A 15097-nucleotide genomic window follows, 5' to 3' on the forward strand; every position below is an offset into this window, starting at 1 on the left:
GATGTGAATGAAAAATTGAAAACCATATGCTTTATCGAACTGATCAGTCTGGAAGCATGTAGCCTCGCCGTATAAATTGCTGTCAAACCATCGATAATTCATAGTACAATTTGGATTTTGCTGTAAGTAATTTCAAACCCAAGGATCAATCTAATAACTATCTATTATGTTACTATAACTGTTTGACACACCTCTAGATCTTAATCTACTGTGGATTACATTTTACATAAGTTAAATTTAACAGTTAAAATTTTTATATTTATCTCAAAACATGAATAATCATGACAAATGTTGCTACATGATATTGTAACTTTTTGACTTTAGCCGTAAGACAATGCAAGAGTAAAGTTTTGGGAGAGAGATCCTAAAAGTTAGATATTTACTCGTGGATATATGACCTATTAAAATATTCATTTTCAATTGAATAGAAAATAAATTGTGTGAAATATCAGAAAATACCCCTAGACCAACATGTCAGCTCTCATTCCTCTTCTCTCTATTCCCTCCCCTTCCTCAATGCACATCGGCTGCAGAATGCGTCAAAGGAGTGCCGTCCGAGGGGTCCCATCATCGCCTCCTCCCTCGCCGGCGTTGCTTATGCCACCCATGCCCTCGTTGCTCGTGTCTTACTCTGACTCGCACCACATAAATTGCACGGGACAATCCTCTAGTTTTATTAAAAGAAAAAAAAAGCTTCATCAATTCCCATCTCTTGTCCCCGAGTAAAAAAAAAACACTTATACTTTTTTTTAACATAAAGAACACTTATGTCAATAAGCTATTCTTGAATTGATGCTCTTCTCAAATATGAGAAATATCAAGGCTTTCGTAGCAACTAATATAATTTCTATTTTCATATGAATTAGTAAAATTCGTATAAAAATCTTTCAAATTTCTATATTTCGAATAAGGCTTATAAAAACTTAACCTAATTTTCATGAACTTAATCACCTTGAAAATTACATGGGACCTACAAAGTACAAACCCCACATAACCTATCAGTAAGAGTTGACGACCATTTCCCAACTTATGCTCTCTCGGTATGCTACGAAATCAACGGTGGAGCATGATTGGTTGATCAAATCAAAACACACGCATTTCGGCCTGATTTTGATCAAATCAAACCCACATGCATTTCACCCCCAATCAACACCCTGTTTCTCTCCTAGAATATCACGCAAACTCAACCCCACTTTTTTATCTCTCGTTTCGTGGACGTACACAACACACAAGAGCATCAGCGAGAAGAAAAAAGCGCAACACAACAATGAGAAAAAAAAAAGATGATCTTTTTTTTTTTCAGAGTCAGGAAGGTTCACATTTTTTTGACGACCACCTCCTCCCCTGGTGCCACCTTCTCCTGTTGGCTTCATCACCACAGCTCAGCAGCATCATCGCCTTCGCCTTCGCCTCCCTCCCTTCTCCCCGTCTCCATTTCTTTTCTCTCTCAGTCTCTCTCGGTCTTCAAATCCAGCTGCTGCCGTCGAACGCGCATTGCCTCTTTCCTCCTCCTCCGCAGCAGCAGTTCTTGCCTCCCGGTTCGCCCCAGCTCGGGGTTGGAGGTGAGCTTGGACGAGCCCCCAGCTGTTCTTGGAGGAGCTGCTGGTTCAGCTACTCGTGGTGGTCTTCCGATGGGGAGGGGCAGCCATGGCTGCTCCGTTCTTGGGTCGTCGCTGCTGCTGCTGTTCTGTCTGGGCTCCGCCGCCGCGCAGAAGGCCTCGACTTGGAAGACACTGAGCGGTAACATTCACTGGCCCTCTTTTTCGTTTCTTGGTTCGCTGCTTAGTGATCTGATCTGGGATGTTCTCTTGGGTTTTAAGCTCGAAAGGTCTCCTTTTTACTACTAGTGATTTTTGGTTTTGGCTCACTGTTTGAGCTGGATCTTCAGGATGAGGATGAGGTGAATGCTCATTTTTGCTCAAGGTTCTTTTTTTTTCAGCAAGATAGTTCTTTTTCTGATTTTTAGCACCGTCTGGGAGAAGATTTCTGATTGGAAGGTTGGGGGCCGGCTATGATGCTTCCTTTTTTTTTTCTTTCTTAGAAAATTGGTACGGTAGCCTTTTCAGTTGAAATGACATTTGGTTAGGATACACAGCAACAGCAGCCAGCAGGTTCTTTGTGATTAATTTACGGATGACCGCACTCTAGAATGAGTAGAATCATACGCTTATTTGCATCTTAGGGTGAGCAGAAGCTGCTACCTGCAGACTTTACGAGCCTATCAACTGCTTATATGAGGCGCTGGGGATTGTCTGATGCGAGAATTGGTTTGGACCAGTTCCATTCCATGGAGTGCCTTTTCATTCTTGATATAAACCAATGGTGGTGAATTACTACTTACTCGGTTGTTCACACATGTTAACCAGTTCTATGCACGTCCTGTAATCTTTCGTTATGTAAGTTTGTGCTGTGCCAATGCACTTAGGATCCACAACTCCTGACCATCCTAAAATCTCCTTGTTGCAGGTGATTCTCCATTGGTCATCGCTAAGGGCGGTTTCTCGGGCCTATTCCCAGATTCCAGTGAATTTGCTTATCGGAGCGCTCCTGGTGCGGCTCTGTGGTGCGATGTTCAGTTAACCAAGGATGGCGCTGGCATCTGCCTTCCAACCATAAATATTGATAACTGCACGACCATATCCAATTTTGATCCAAAAGGGATGAAGACCTACAATGTTAATGGCGCACCTCTAAAAGGATGGTTCCCCGTGGACTATAACAGCACAGAGCTGCTGCAACAAGTATTTTGTAAGTGAAACCACACTTTTGTAGTTGTTTTGAGCATTTTTCCTGTGACGGTTGCTTTTGTACGCACAATCAAAGAAAACTACCATATTTGGCCTCAAGGCATAGAAATTACCATATTTCGCAGAAAAAAAGAGAAATGAAACACTGGCCATTGTGGTGGGGCAAAATTATAATGGTGTAGATTGATAGCTACAAATGTATAGGACATACAACTGTATTTTTACCTTTTGGAAATAGTGATAGAGTTTTATAGCGAATACAACTATAGTTCAAATAGCCCCCGTGTAATTATGCAGAAAATTCACCCAGTTATTCTCATTTGAGGTGTGACAGTTTTTTCTGACGTACGAGTTCAAAGAAAAAAAAGGACAAATGTCTTTGCTTGTATAACTAACTTTTATATTTACAGTGAAGCAATCAATCCTGTCTCGCACAGTTAGATTTGATCCACTCCCTATAGTTCCAGTTGAAGATGTATTGTCCAAATACAAGACACCTGCTGTTTGGCTAAATGTTCAGGTATGGCTCAAACTTGATTACTTGCAATAACCATGTATTGGGTTATTCTCCTCTAATAGTATGTCTGGTTTGTGCAAATTGCAGCATGACAGTTTCTACAGCCAGTTTAAGCTGAGCATGAGAAGCTATATCCTTTCTGTATCAAAACAATTCGTTGTTGACTACATATCATCACCTGAAGTGAACTTTCTCAACAGCTTACTTGGAAGAGTTAACAAGAAGACAAAGCTTGTGTTCCGCTTCCTTGATGAACAGACTATTGAGCCATCTGCAAACCAGACATATGGCTCAATCTTAAAAAATCTAACATTCATCAAGACTTTTGCGTCTGGAATACTTGTCCCCAAACAGTATATATTGCCTGTTACAAAAGATAATTATCTGCAGCCCCATACTTCAGTTGTTGATGATGCTCATAAAGCAGGATTAGAAATTTATGCCGCGGATTTTGCAAATGACTTTCTGATCAGCTACAACTACAGCTACGACCCATTAGCGGAATATCTTTCCTTCATTGATAATGGTGCCTTCTCTGTTGATGGAGTGTTGACTGATTTTCCTATTACCCCATCAGAGGCCATTGGTCAGTTCTCATGTCCTTTGTACTTGATGCTATATGGATGTACATTCAAGAATTCATGCAATCAAGCTGGCCACTTGGTCAGCATAAACTTTCATTAGTAAAATTCTCCCTTTTCATCTTTTGGCATGTAACATTTGAAAAAGTTAGAAGGTATTGCACAGATCATGCATTCTCTGGTCTTATTATTATTTTAATTTTGATCAACTGCAGGTTGCTTTAGTAATCTGAATGACAGCAAGACAGATCATGGTACACCTGCTTCCTTTGTTATTGATTTGTAATTCCCCCATTTACTATTTTTATTGAACTATGGCCTTCACATTTACAATGCAGCAAAACCTCTTGTTATCTCACACAATGGAGCTAGTGGTGACTACCCAGATTGCACTGACCTCGCTTATCAAAAAGCAGTTGCTGATGGCGCAGATGTCATTGACTGTCCTGTTCAAGTTACCAAAGATGGCATACCGATATGCATGAGCTCCATTGACCTAGGGGATGTTACTACTGTTGCAACTTCACAATTTGCTTCTCAAACAACTGTTGTAAATGATATTAAGGCTACTCCTGGAGTCTACTCTTTCAACCTCACTTGGGAGGATATTTCAAAGAACCTGAAGCGTAAGTCAATATGAACTCTTATTTGGTATATCTGAAGTGCAAATAGATACTCTCTGTGCATAGATATAAATCGTTATAAACTTTTCAATGTCCAATCGATGTAAGAGTTTCACTACTGATTTTTTTCCTCAAAACATACTATCCAAAGTGCATAACAATAGTTTGCAAGAAAAATCTGACGACAAATAAATCTATTGGATATTTTTTTGCCGGGTCGGCGAAAGGAGGCTGACCAAATTTCCTTAAGGTTAAAAGGAAGAGTTACAGAGGTATACGCGACATTAAACTGTCGGGCCGGGGAAAGAACCCCGGAGAGGTTGGGGGAGAAGAAGAGCAAGAAAAAACTATGTACAGGGATTAAGACCAAAGGTTACTCCTCACGAGATTGAAAGATCCCGGTTGCTCTCCAGACCAAAATCTATCGGATATTGATGGTCAAAATCTCAAAACGATAAACAATCTCATCCTAACTATATTTAGAGATGTACAGGGTAACGATTTACTAGAAATGAACCATTTTAACTTAGCGATAACTCGACTCCTATTGAATTCCTTTGCGGTACTTGTTTGCTCTACCCATCTCAAGTGAACAAGCCTTCTTCACATCACTTAAATTATACATGTTTGAGTTGTTTCATGATTGTACAATTATTTAACTAATGAAAAATCATGTTTCCATAACGTGGTTCACCAGTAAAGTTTCTTATGCTTATTATGCATTTGTTCTATGATATTTCTTATGTTTAGATAAACGGAGATTTTATTGAACTTAGATATGATATTTCTTATATGCAGCAAAGATATCAAACCCAATGTCTAAGTACCAACTGTACAGAAATCCCAGAAACAGGAATGCAGGAAATTTCATGAGATTGTCGGACTTTTTGGATTTCACAAAAGGAAAGGATTTGTCTGGAGTCATGATCAGTATAGAGGTAAGGATTTAATGACATGGAAAAGAATTATCTAGTGCAAACTGGTATTAGAGAAAAAAAACCCTGCTTAGCTGTGAATGTGTGAAGCATTAAAAAACATGAACATTCTATTATTTAGGGCTTAGTAAAACATATGATGGCAATAACTTTTGTAGAACCATTAATAGGGTGTTTTAAGTGCTTTATTCTGAGGAACACCATTGCTCTTTGATCGCACTTCAAAAAGTGAGATTTGCTGTTTCATGCCTCATTATAGAGTAGACTAGCAAGAACATCATGGATAATTTTATGTTTAAGTACATCCTTTCCAGATTTGTATCAAGTCCTGGCAGTGTTTACTTCATTCTCAATTTACTTCCCTTTTCTGTAGCGAGCTGCATTCATGGCACAGAAACTTGGCTTTGGCGTAGTTGATGCAGTAATCAAAGCTCTTGATGATTCCGGTTACAGCAAACAAACTACCCAGAAAGTAATGATTCAGTCAACCAACAGCTCAGTCCTAGTGAAGTTCAAGCAACAAACCAAGTACAATCTTGTTTACATGATAGAAGAAGATGTCAGAGATGCTGCACCTTCCTCCATTGCAGATATTAAGAAGTTCGCTGATGCAGTTTCTGTTAACACCATGTCCGTTTACCCAGCGACGGACAATTTCTTGACAAACCAGACCACTAGTCTTGTGCAGTCCCTGCAGTCCGCCGGTTTTCCAGTTTACGTTTATGTGCTCATGAACGAATTTGTTTCTCAACCATATGACTTCTTCTCAGATGCCACACAACAGATCAACGCGTATGTGAAGAGGCCAGATGGTGGAGTGGATGGGGTCATCACTGATTTCCCTGCAACAGCTCACAGATACAAATGTAAGTTGTTGCCAAACATTTTCACACAGAGAACGCAACCCATGTTCTGCTGTTCTTGATGTTCCTTTTCTTCGCTTCCTCACCTTGCAACTTGAATTAATTTCTGCAGTGAACTCCTGCATGAACATGGGGAACAACACGCCGGGCTTCATGATCCCTGCCCAGCCCGGTGGCCTCATCGAGAGCATGGTCGGAGCAGCGCAGCCGCCATCTACAGCTCCATTGCCGCCTTTGACGGAATCCGACGTCACAGAGTCACCCCTACCTGACGTCAACAACAACGCGAAAGCTCCAGCGTCCTCGCACGCGGCCATCAGGGTGCGAACCGATGTCTCGGCCGTCCTCGTCACGTTAATGCTATGCACTTCTCTCATGATCTGAGTGCTGCATTGCTCATGAGACATGACACGCTAGATCGAGCTCCGAGGAGGATCTTATGTTGAGCTACCACTAGCTATTCTTTCACCACTTTTATTATGTAGTGATTCTTTTTCTTTCTTTTGTTTTGCTGTATTCTGATTTCTGGGGGATGCAATGGTCGGCCTGAATGCCTGATACCTTTGACGATTGGCACTTCTGACTGTCAGCTCTGTGGCCTGAACCATAGCAACATTTTGGTACATATGTCCGGTGCATTGCATTATGTCAGCCTTTCAGATCTTTTTCCTGCCTGCCTTTGTATTCAGATTGCTGTTTGTTTCAGCCTCACAGATCTCTGCTCCCCAGAAATCTGAATTCTTGAGGCATTGTCAATTGCCATCCTGTTCTGTGATCTGAATATATATGCAATTCAACTCTGAAGTGCAAGTTGGAAACTGCCCTGAATGGAACTTATATCAGCTATCAGTGCAGGTAAGGGTGAAGATTTATCGCTGTTTTTTGTGTGCATGTTTCTCGAATTGCTAAACGGTATGTAATTTTTTTTATTAAAAAAATCTACAAAAAAGTTGTATTAAAAAAATCATATTAATCTATTTTTAAAATTATCTATTATATTATTAAAGGAATAGAAAAAGGAGCCTCCACGTTCGCTCTCATGGCCTAGAAATTCTCACATTAATAGGAGAAAAAGAAAAAACAGAGTCTATATAGAAATACAATTTAGAAATAGCTGAAATTCGGAATTAAAAAATAAGGAATATTAGAAGAGAAGACTAGAGTCCATATAGAAATATAATTTAGAAATAGCTGAAATCCGGAATTAAAAAATAAGGAATATTAGAAGAGAAGACTAGAGTCCATATAGAAATATAATTTAGAAATAGCTGAAATTCGGAATTAAAAAATAAGGAGCCTCCATGTTCGCTCTCATGGCCTAGAATATCTCACATTAATCGGAGAAAAAGAAAAAACAGAGTCCATATAGAAATACAATTTACAAATAGCTGAAATTCGGAATTAAAAAATAAAGAATATTAGAAGAGGAGACTAGAGTCCATATAGAAATACAATTAGGAAATAACTAAAATTTGGAATTAAAAATAAGGAATATTAGAAGTAGAGTATATAGTCTATATAGAAATACAATTAGGAAATAATAGAAATTCGGAATTAAAAATAAGGAATATTAGAAGTAGAGTATAGAGAAAAAGCAGAGTCCATATAGAAATACAATTTAGAAATAGCTGAAATTCGGAATTAAAAAAGAAGAAATATTAGAAGAGGAGACTAGAATTCATATAGAAATAAAATTAGGAAATAACTGAAATTCGAAATTAAAAAATAAGAAATATTAGAAGAGGAGACTAGATTCCATATAGAAATACAATTAGGAAATAACTGAAATTCGGAATTAAAAATAAGGAATATTAGAAGTAGAGTATAGAGTCCATATAGAAATACAATTAGGAAATAATAGAAATTCGGAATTAAAAATAAGAAATATTAGAAGTAGAGTATAGAGTCCATATAGAAATACAATTAAGAAAAAAAATAGAAATTCAGAATAAAAAAAAGAAATATTAGAAGTAGAGTATAGAGTCCATATAGGAATTTAAAACTAACTAAAATTCGGGATAAAAATGAGCCTCCACGTTCGCTCTCATGACCTAGAAATTGTCATATTAATCGGAGAAAAAGAAAATAAAATTCTAAATTAAGACCAACACGGGAAGAAGAGTTTAAAGTCAATATAGGAATACAATTTAGAAGTAACTGAAATTTGAAATTAAAAATTAAGGAATATTGAAAGATGAGTTTAGAGTCCACATAGAAATACAATTAGAAATAATAAAAATTAAGAATTAAAAAAAAGAAATATTAAAAGATAAGTCTAGAGTCCATATAGAAATATATATAATTAAAAAATAACTAAAATTTGATATTAAAAATAATTAATAACTAACACGTATATAAAATACAATATGAATATTACACATCAGTAGTTTCGTAAAGTTATTACAAAATTTAAAATTATGTTGTCATTGTAATATATTTTAATATTATAATGAGAAAACATATATGCTATTATATGAGAGAAAATATAATGATACTAGCCGCGCAATCTACGCAGGCAACCATGCTAGTTATTAATAATAATACCCAATTAATCATGCCCTCATAACTCGTTGTGTGTATCTTATCAATTTTCTTCTTTCCTCTCCTCTCAAACACACCTGCATCCTCAATCTTGATCGATTTTTAGGATGTACCTATATGAACTCATCTTCCGGAGTTGTTGTTGTTTTTGTTTTTTTTTGTCTTTTTTTTATGGAGGGGAGTTTCTGCAATCACAAACAGTCATCGGGCAGCCGTCCGATGAGCATCCGACGACCGCGCGGCTGCTATCCTCCTCACCATAGCCGTCATCAGTAGAACTCGTGGCCACGCGCCCCACGCACGCACGCACGCCGCCGTCTGCCTTGCCGCCCCAATGGCGTCCGCCCCTTCGCCGGCGACGACACCCGCGGCCGCGGCGGTGTACGTCGCGGCGGTGCCCCTGCGAGGGCCGAAGGGCCCGGCCCAGGCCCTGATGTCGGCGGGCTACTCGCTGGGCCTCTGGGACCTGCAGCACTTCATGGTGCTCCTCCGGCCCGACCCGGCCCGAGCCCAGGTCAGCCCACCCAATCCGTTCTTCTCTTCCTCTCCTCGATTTCTCGAGATTTTCCATCTCCTTCACCATGGCGGGGGTTGTTTGCAGGCGTTGGTGTTCGATTTCCAGCCACGGGACCCGGAGGACGCGCTCGCCGCCTTCGCCGTGCTCTCGCGGAGGGAAATCCCCGGTAAGCTCGTCGGCGCGCATATCCATGGCGAGAACCACAGTACTACGTGCTAATCAAGAAAGTAATCGAATCAAAGCCTCTGCAATGGCGGGTTGCAGGAGTGGTCCGGAGGAGGACGCTGCGGAGGGTCCCAGACACGGGGTGCTGGCTCGTCGGCCACCACCGCAGCGGCGGCGGCGGCGGCGCCGCCGCGGCGGTGCTCGCCGCCGACGCGTTCACCGCGCGGTGGCCGACCGACCTGGTCGTCGGGCGGCACGACTGCCGAGACTTCACCAACGGTTGGTCTGCCACCTCGTTAGATGGAGTTGATGCGTCTCGATCGCTTCTTAAAAAAAAAAAAGAAAAAGAAAAAGAAAAATCTCATTCAGTTATCTGAAAATCGTCGATGCCTCAATCGCTTCTGAAAATCTCTTCTCTGTTCTTCTTTTTTTTCTGTTCTGATTATTGCAAGGGCTCGTGGAAGAACTGACAGGTGAGAAACGTGTCTTGGACGCCCTCAGATCGTCAGCTGCCAATGGTGATTGGTGAGAGTGGTGAGTGGTGAGTGGTATCCCCTCTTCTTTTCTTTCGTGTCATTTCGTTTTCGCGGTGCACTGATGTTGTTTAGTGAGTGAGTTGTTCGTGCTCAAGATATTGTTTTTGAAATTATTGGTGATTTGGTAGATTGCTTACCATTTAGTCGATTCACTCTCGCTTCAGCGTGCCTGACATACAGAGCACTATCCTGATAATTTTTCTTCCCTTTTCTGCTTTGATGTGCTGTCCTTGAGATAATCTGTCAACTCATTTTGCAGATCAATCAGTCTAGAGCTGTGAAATGTGAACTGCTCGGATGGAGATTGAAGCAAAATTGGTGATACTTATCGGTATAATCGGGTGAAGTTTTTTTACTGAAGCGTGTAGGTTCAGTTTGTTACTACTAGTTTCTTTTCCATGCCCGACAACAATTTTACCATGTGTAATCATTTACTGGCAAAGTGGAGAGAAAAATGATGACACCCACAGAAGTATGTGTAGAGTGGTGACCATGTAGAACGGTTTAGCATACAAATTTATCCTGAATCTCGTTTACCAAACAAGTTGTCGATTTCAACCGAGAGGCGAACCTCCGCCTTTCTCCTCCATCAAAAGTGCCAAGTGTTTCTCCATTATCCTCGGCGAAGAAAGCTTAAGCTTTTATGTGCTTATCTAACTCCCTGGTCCCTGCTGACCCTTGTACCTGGTGCCCTCAAACAATGGCAAGTTGCACCCCCCATGGTGTCTTAGGACATGGTCATCGATCGCCATTGATGGCCACCTTTGGCCCACCCCCCTTGCATGTATTTCCAAGGAACAACTTGCATTGCATTGCCGACTACTTTTGACATGATGATACTGAAACAGAGTATGTATCTAGGGTGTTGACTATCTCCATTGATCTTTACCACAAGCCCAAAAGGCAAGAGGGGGGCAAGATCCATTTATCTTGATCTGGAAGCTGAATGGTAGGATCACATATAGTACTAGTAGTAGGAGGAAATGGAAGCATTGTCAACTCAGAGATTATCACATACCCAACAAGAGCAGGTATTGTGCAGTGAGATTTTGCATCCATCATGGATGGTGGCCCTACCTAGGTACACTGCAAACGTATCAAGAACGTATCAACTAAAAACCAAAACGACAAATTAGTGATATGCATAGAACAGTGGGAGAGGACCCTGTGTTTAGCTGGCCACCAAATCCTGATCTCTCCTGTGCCTTTTTTACTTTCTGTCTGCAGGTGCAAGTCTGCAATCTCCACCATAATTTGTATAATCTAATCTATCAGCAGCACTGGCTAAGCTTGCTTGCGCTGTTTGTCTTTTTGCTCAAATCTAGATTAGATATGTGAAAATGGTAGGTGGTGAAACATATCATTCCATCAAAGATAAAATGATAAATCAAGTCCGTTTTTGAATGTGTTTCAATGGTCCTATTGGGTTTACATCTATATGCAATTTCAGTCCTGTCTAAGACTCTGAAGCAGATAACCAGAAATAAGCTAATTGGGCGATGACAATGAAAAATATGGAGTTTCAATGACCGGATAAACCACAGTTGTTATTTATTATGGCTAATATTCACATTATCTCGTAGTATTATTAATATTCAGAATCACTGAGTTAACAAATCCTTTTAATGGATGGAAATCATCGCCATATCTCATATCACCTATAGTATTATTTGCATCTATGCCTCGGTGCTACTAGAACGTACCTGGAACTAGCTCAATAGCCACTTGTAAAAAATACCACCATTAAACTAGGAGATTCAAGCATATATGCTGGTTCATTGTCATATTTTGATTGGCATCCTCAAAAAGTCAGCGAAAATGCGCTAATTATCACCGTCCATGTCACATATAAATTGCGCAACTTGCATATTAGGGAAGGGGATTGCTGGCCCAGTTCTTGTGGAGGGGAATACGTTTGGATATTTGGAGGGCCCTGAACTGCACTTATGCATGATCCTCACCAGCCACCATGATCAGCCTATTCAGATTGGGATTCTCAGGCCTGAGCTGACCTCAATGAAACCCTATTTTGGCACATTCCTATTAGTTGTTTGGGTTGACCTCTTACAGGTGTCAGCTCACTCTCCTTATTGTCATTGTCATCCATTTTCCTCTGATGAATTAAGATGTACGGACATCATTGCACATGTATAAATCCTAGAACCATTTGAACCTGTGTGTTGAAATGCTTTGCTTATTTGATGAGAGTAATTACACTTTGTTCAAGAATAGCACACTTTGTTTCACTTTGCACCATGATATGTCCAAATTAAACCGACTGCGCATGCAGCAGGAAGTGTCGTGAAATTTTAGAGAAACCTTGTGAAACATGATCAAAACCTTATGACGCCCGTGAATTTTGACCATATTTCGCAGGGTTCCATTTAGGTTTCATGATGCACCCTAATGCATAATGAAATTTATTTCGATTTACCTTGATGCGAAATGAAAGCACATTCTAAATTCGGTGCGAAATGTGATAAGTTTCAATTTACTTGTTCAATAAACAGTTCACTCTTTTATTTATTAATTAGAGATGATCTGCATGATATATATAATTGCTTAAATGATATCCAACTTTCAACAGTTTCTTTTGTTTCTCGGTACCACCATAAATACCTAACCTAATTAAATTCCTATTAAAAACACATCCGTACGTGTAATGGTGGCAACTAGATTTCTGATGTGTTACATCTCTGGTGCTTCCGGAAGATGATTGTTTCCTTAATCCGACCAAGATTTGCACCGGTGTTTGGGTCAATCATAAATCCCAAAACTGAAAACACCTGAACTTGCAGCGTGTCAAATTAAATTTTCAGAAAATGAAGCTTGTCATGTGCTTGTTCTGAGATAATGACAGATGTCGCCCAAGGCAACATCATGAACACAAACATACTCATTCAAAGTTTCAAACCATGAATATGCTGATTTGCATGGCTATCATGCCAACTTTCTCGTTATGTTTAGAAGCATTTTAAAAAGGTCAGGAGTGTACTCCAGATTCCAGATACCACACGCAAACATCACCAAAATGTTTAAAAGATTTAAGAGCCAAAAACCAAAAACCAAAAGAGGAACACATCATGAATCACTCAGAATGCCACATAGGCAAGACAAACCAGTCACGAACCATGGCGCTTGTAGTAGCAGTAGTAGTGACCTACACGTACATCCAAGATGCATCACGCGTACTCTATACAGTGATGTACTATACAGCATCACAACCTACATACGTATACGATCACGTACCCTACCAAACCGTACACAAATACATATGCTCCATGTATATATAATTATATATACGTGCTTAATTAATTAACCTCTCCTAGTAATTAAGTTACTTAATTAATCTACTGTGGCTACGCGTAGATGGCGTAGCGCATGCTCTCCCGCACCATGAGGTGGCTGACCTCGTCGGCGCGCGGCCGCCACCCGCTGGCCGCCCACGCCTCCTCCGTCGCGCCGGCGCCGCCGTCCTCGCCGTCGAAGCGGATGGTGCACGCCAGCGCCAGCAGCGCCCTGGCAAGCGCGGCGCCCACGCTCGCCATCGGCACCACCGCCACCGCCGCCGCGTCGCCGCCGCCACCATCCGCCGCCGCGAGCGCGCTCTCGTCCACCACCCGCGCCGTCCTCCTCCTCCGCCGCCGCCGCCACCGCAGCCCCTGCCGGACGAGCGACGCCACGCTCCACATGGCCAGCTAGCTAGCCGGCCGGCTTCAACTCACAACCAAAGAAACTGAGCTTCAGCTAGGCGCGCGCACACACGCACACAACGTGTTCGATCTTTTGCTTCTCTCACGACGAGACTCCGGCGGCGGCGGCGACACGGCAGCCGGCGCACATCCTCGCCGTGCACGGAGACGCACACACAGGATCGGAGGAGGAGCAGGCAATCACACGGCTCGCGCCACGACCACCTCCCGGCAGCAGCAACCTCTCACCGCCATCATCATCTTGGGTTGGCTTCTCACTCCTCTTTGCCGCATCCACCACGACATCGATCGATCGATCACTTGTAGCTGACGAGGCTAATCGATCAGCTAGCTAACCTAGGACACATGGGATGGAAGGAAGCACACATGGGGGGCGTGTATATAAGCAGGGAAGTGAGGTAACAGAGCTGATCGAGCTAGCTAGCTAGATTAGTGATGGATGGAAACGAGCTAGCTAGGTAGAAGAAGAGGGGTAGTAGTGGCGGTGGTGGTGGTGTTGGTGGTGGGGAGAGGGGAGCACCGAGCACTGGGGCTCTGTGATAAAAAGGTTGGCGTGCACGTAGTAGTACCAGCTAGCTAGTGGGGAGGGGATTCTGGCCGCCCTGTACGTAGACCTGTTTAGTACAGCTTCAACTTCTAAATTTAGCTTTAGAAGTTGTGTCTAGAGTGGATTTGTGGAGCAGTCTAAACCTAGCTCCATCTCTTTATATTTTATGAGAGTGCTCTACCCAGTTCTGCTTCTATTTTAGGTGGAGCTGAAACTGTTTAGCTAGGCTTCAGCTCCAGGGAAGGTGGATGTGAAGCTGGAGCTGGAACTGTGCTAAACAGGCCCATAGTACCATCTATTTGTTTGCGTATTATCTGAATAGTTAAAAAAAAGGTAATAATACTGATTAATTTTTAGTTATACCACTTTAAGTTAAAAGTTCAATTTCTCCAACAAATATTAAAAAACAAGACCATAGGTAGTGAACGTCGTATATTAGTCCAATATTAATCTATATTTTTTTTTAAAAAATATTTTTTTCAATAATATGTAAATAGCAAGAAGACGTTTTCTTGAAAGTTTAGAATCGTTTTCCCTACATGTGTGGTGGTGGTGTGGCTAGCTAGCGTTTCTTTCTTCTTGCACCGTGTGATGGGGACAATATCGGGGGAGACGTACGCGGACTGACCGGCCAAAAACCTTTACCTGTGTCGAATTAACGCTCCAGATGATTCTTTAATGTGCATATAATCTTTGTTAGGTAGTATTGTTTCCTTACGTCATACTCTCTCCCTGTTGTTTAATTTACATCGGTATCGTTTTCGACATACAGTTCCGATCATTGATTTGTATTATTGTATTACTGATAAAGA

General features: G+C 41.3%; 2 protein-coding genes across 2 annotated transcripts; one reads left to right on the plus strand and one right to left on the minus strand.

Moving 5' to 3' along the window:
- Nucleotides 1–1344: 1344 nt before the first annotated feature.
- Nucleotides 1345–10630, plus strand: LOC127762361 (glycerophosphodiester phosphodiesterase GDPDL3-like). The gene is made up of 15 exons (XM_052286849.1): nucleotides 1345–1740; nucleotides 2467–2748; nucleotides 3158–3267; nucleotides 3352–3850; nucleotides 4061–4099; nucleotides 4184–4471; nucleotides 5267–5406; nucleotides 5777–6269; nucleotides 6379–6539; nucleotides 7280–7295; nucleotides 9020–9021; nucleotides 9409–9490; nucleotides 9589–9768; nucleotides 9942–10030; nucleotides 10285–10630. The coding sequence occupies exons 1-14, from the start codon at nucleotides 1632–1634 to the stop codon at nucleotides 10016–10018; spliced, it is 2478 nt and encodes an 825-aa protein (XP_052142809.1). The 5' UTR covers nucleotides 1345–1631; the 3' UTR covers nucleotides 10019–10030; nucleotides 10285–10630.
- Nucleotides 10631–13048: 2418 nt separating this feature from the next.
- Nucleotides 13049–14282, minus strand: LOC127761565 (uncharacterized). Its single transcript, XM_052285878.1, has one exon. It carries the CDS (start codon nucleotides 13715–13717, stop codon nucleotides 13385–13387), a length of 333 nt encoding a protein of 110 aa, XP_052141838.1. The 5' UTR covers nucleotides 13718–14282; the 3' UTR covers nucleotides 13049–13384.
- Nucleotides 14283–15097: the final 815 nt, after the last annotated feature.

This window comes from Oryza glaberrima, chromosome 2, assembly GCF_000147395.1.
Source record: "Oryza glaberrima chromosome 2, OglaRS2, whole genome shotgun sequence".
Classification (NCBI taxonomy): domain Eukaryota; kingdom Viridiplantae; phylum Streptophyta; class Magnoliopsida; order Poales; family Poaceae; genus Oryza; species Oryza glaberrima.

Coding starts and splice junctions, on each gene's coding strand:
- LOC127762361 (XM_052286849.1), top strand. CDS start 1,632: ATGGGGAGGGGCAGCCATGGCTGCTCCGTTCTTGGGTCGTCGCTGCTG. Junction 1,741..2,466: donor GACTTGGAAGACACTGAGCG/GTAACATTCACT, acceptor TCCTTGTTGCAG/GTGATTCTCCATTGGTCATC. Junction 4,472..5,266: donor TATTTCAAAGAACCTGAAGC/GTAAGTCAATAT, acceptor TCTTATATGCAG/CAAAGATATCAAACCCAATG.
- LOC127761565 (XM_052285878.1), bottom strand. CDS start 13,717: ATGTGGAGCGTGGCGTCGCTCGTCCGGCAGGGGCTGCGGTGGCGGCGG.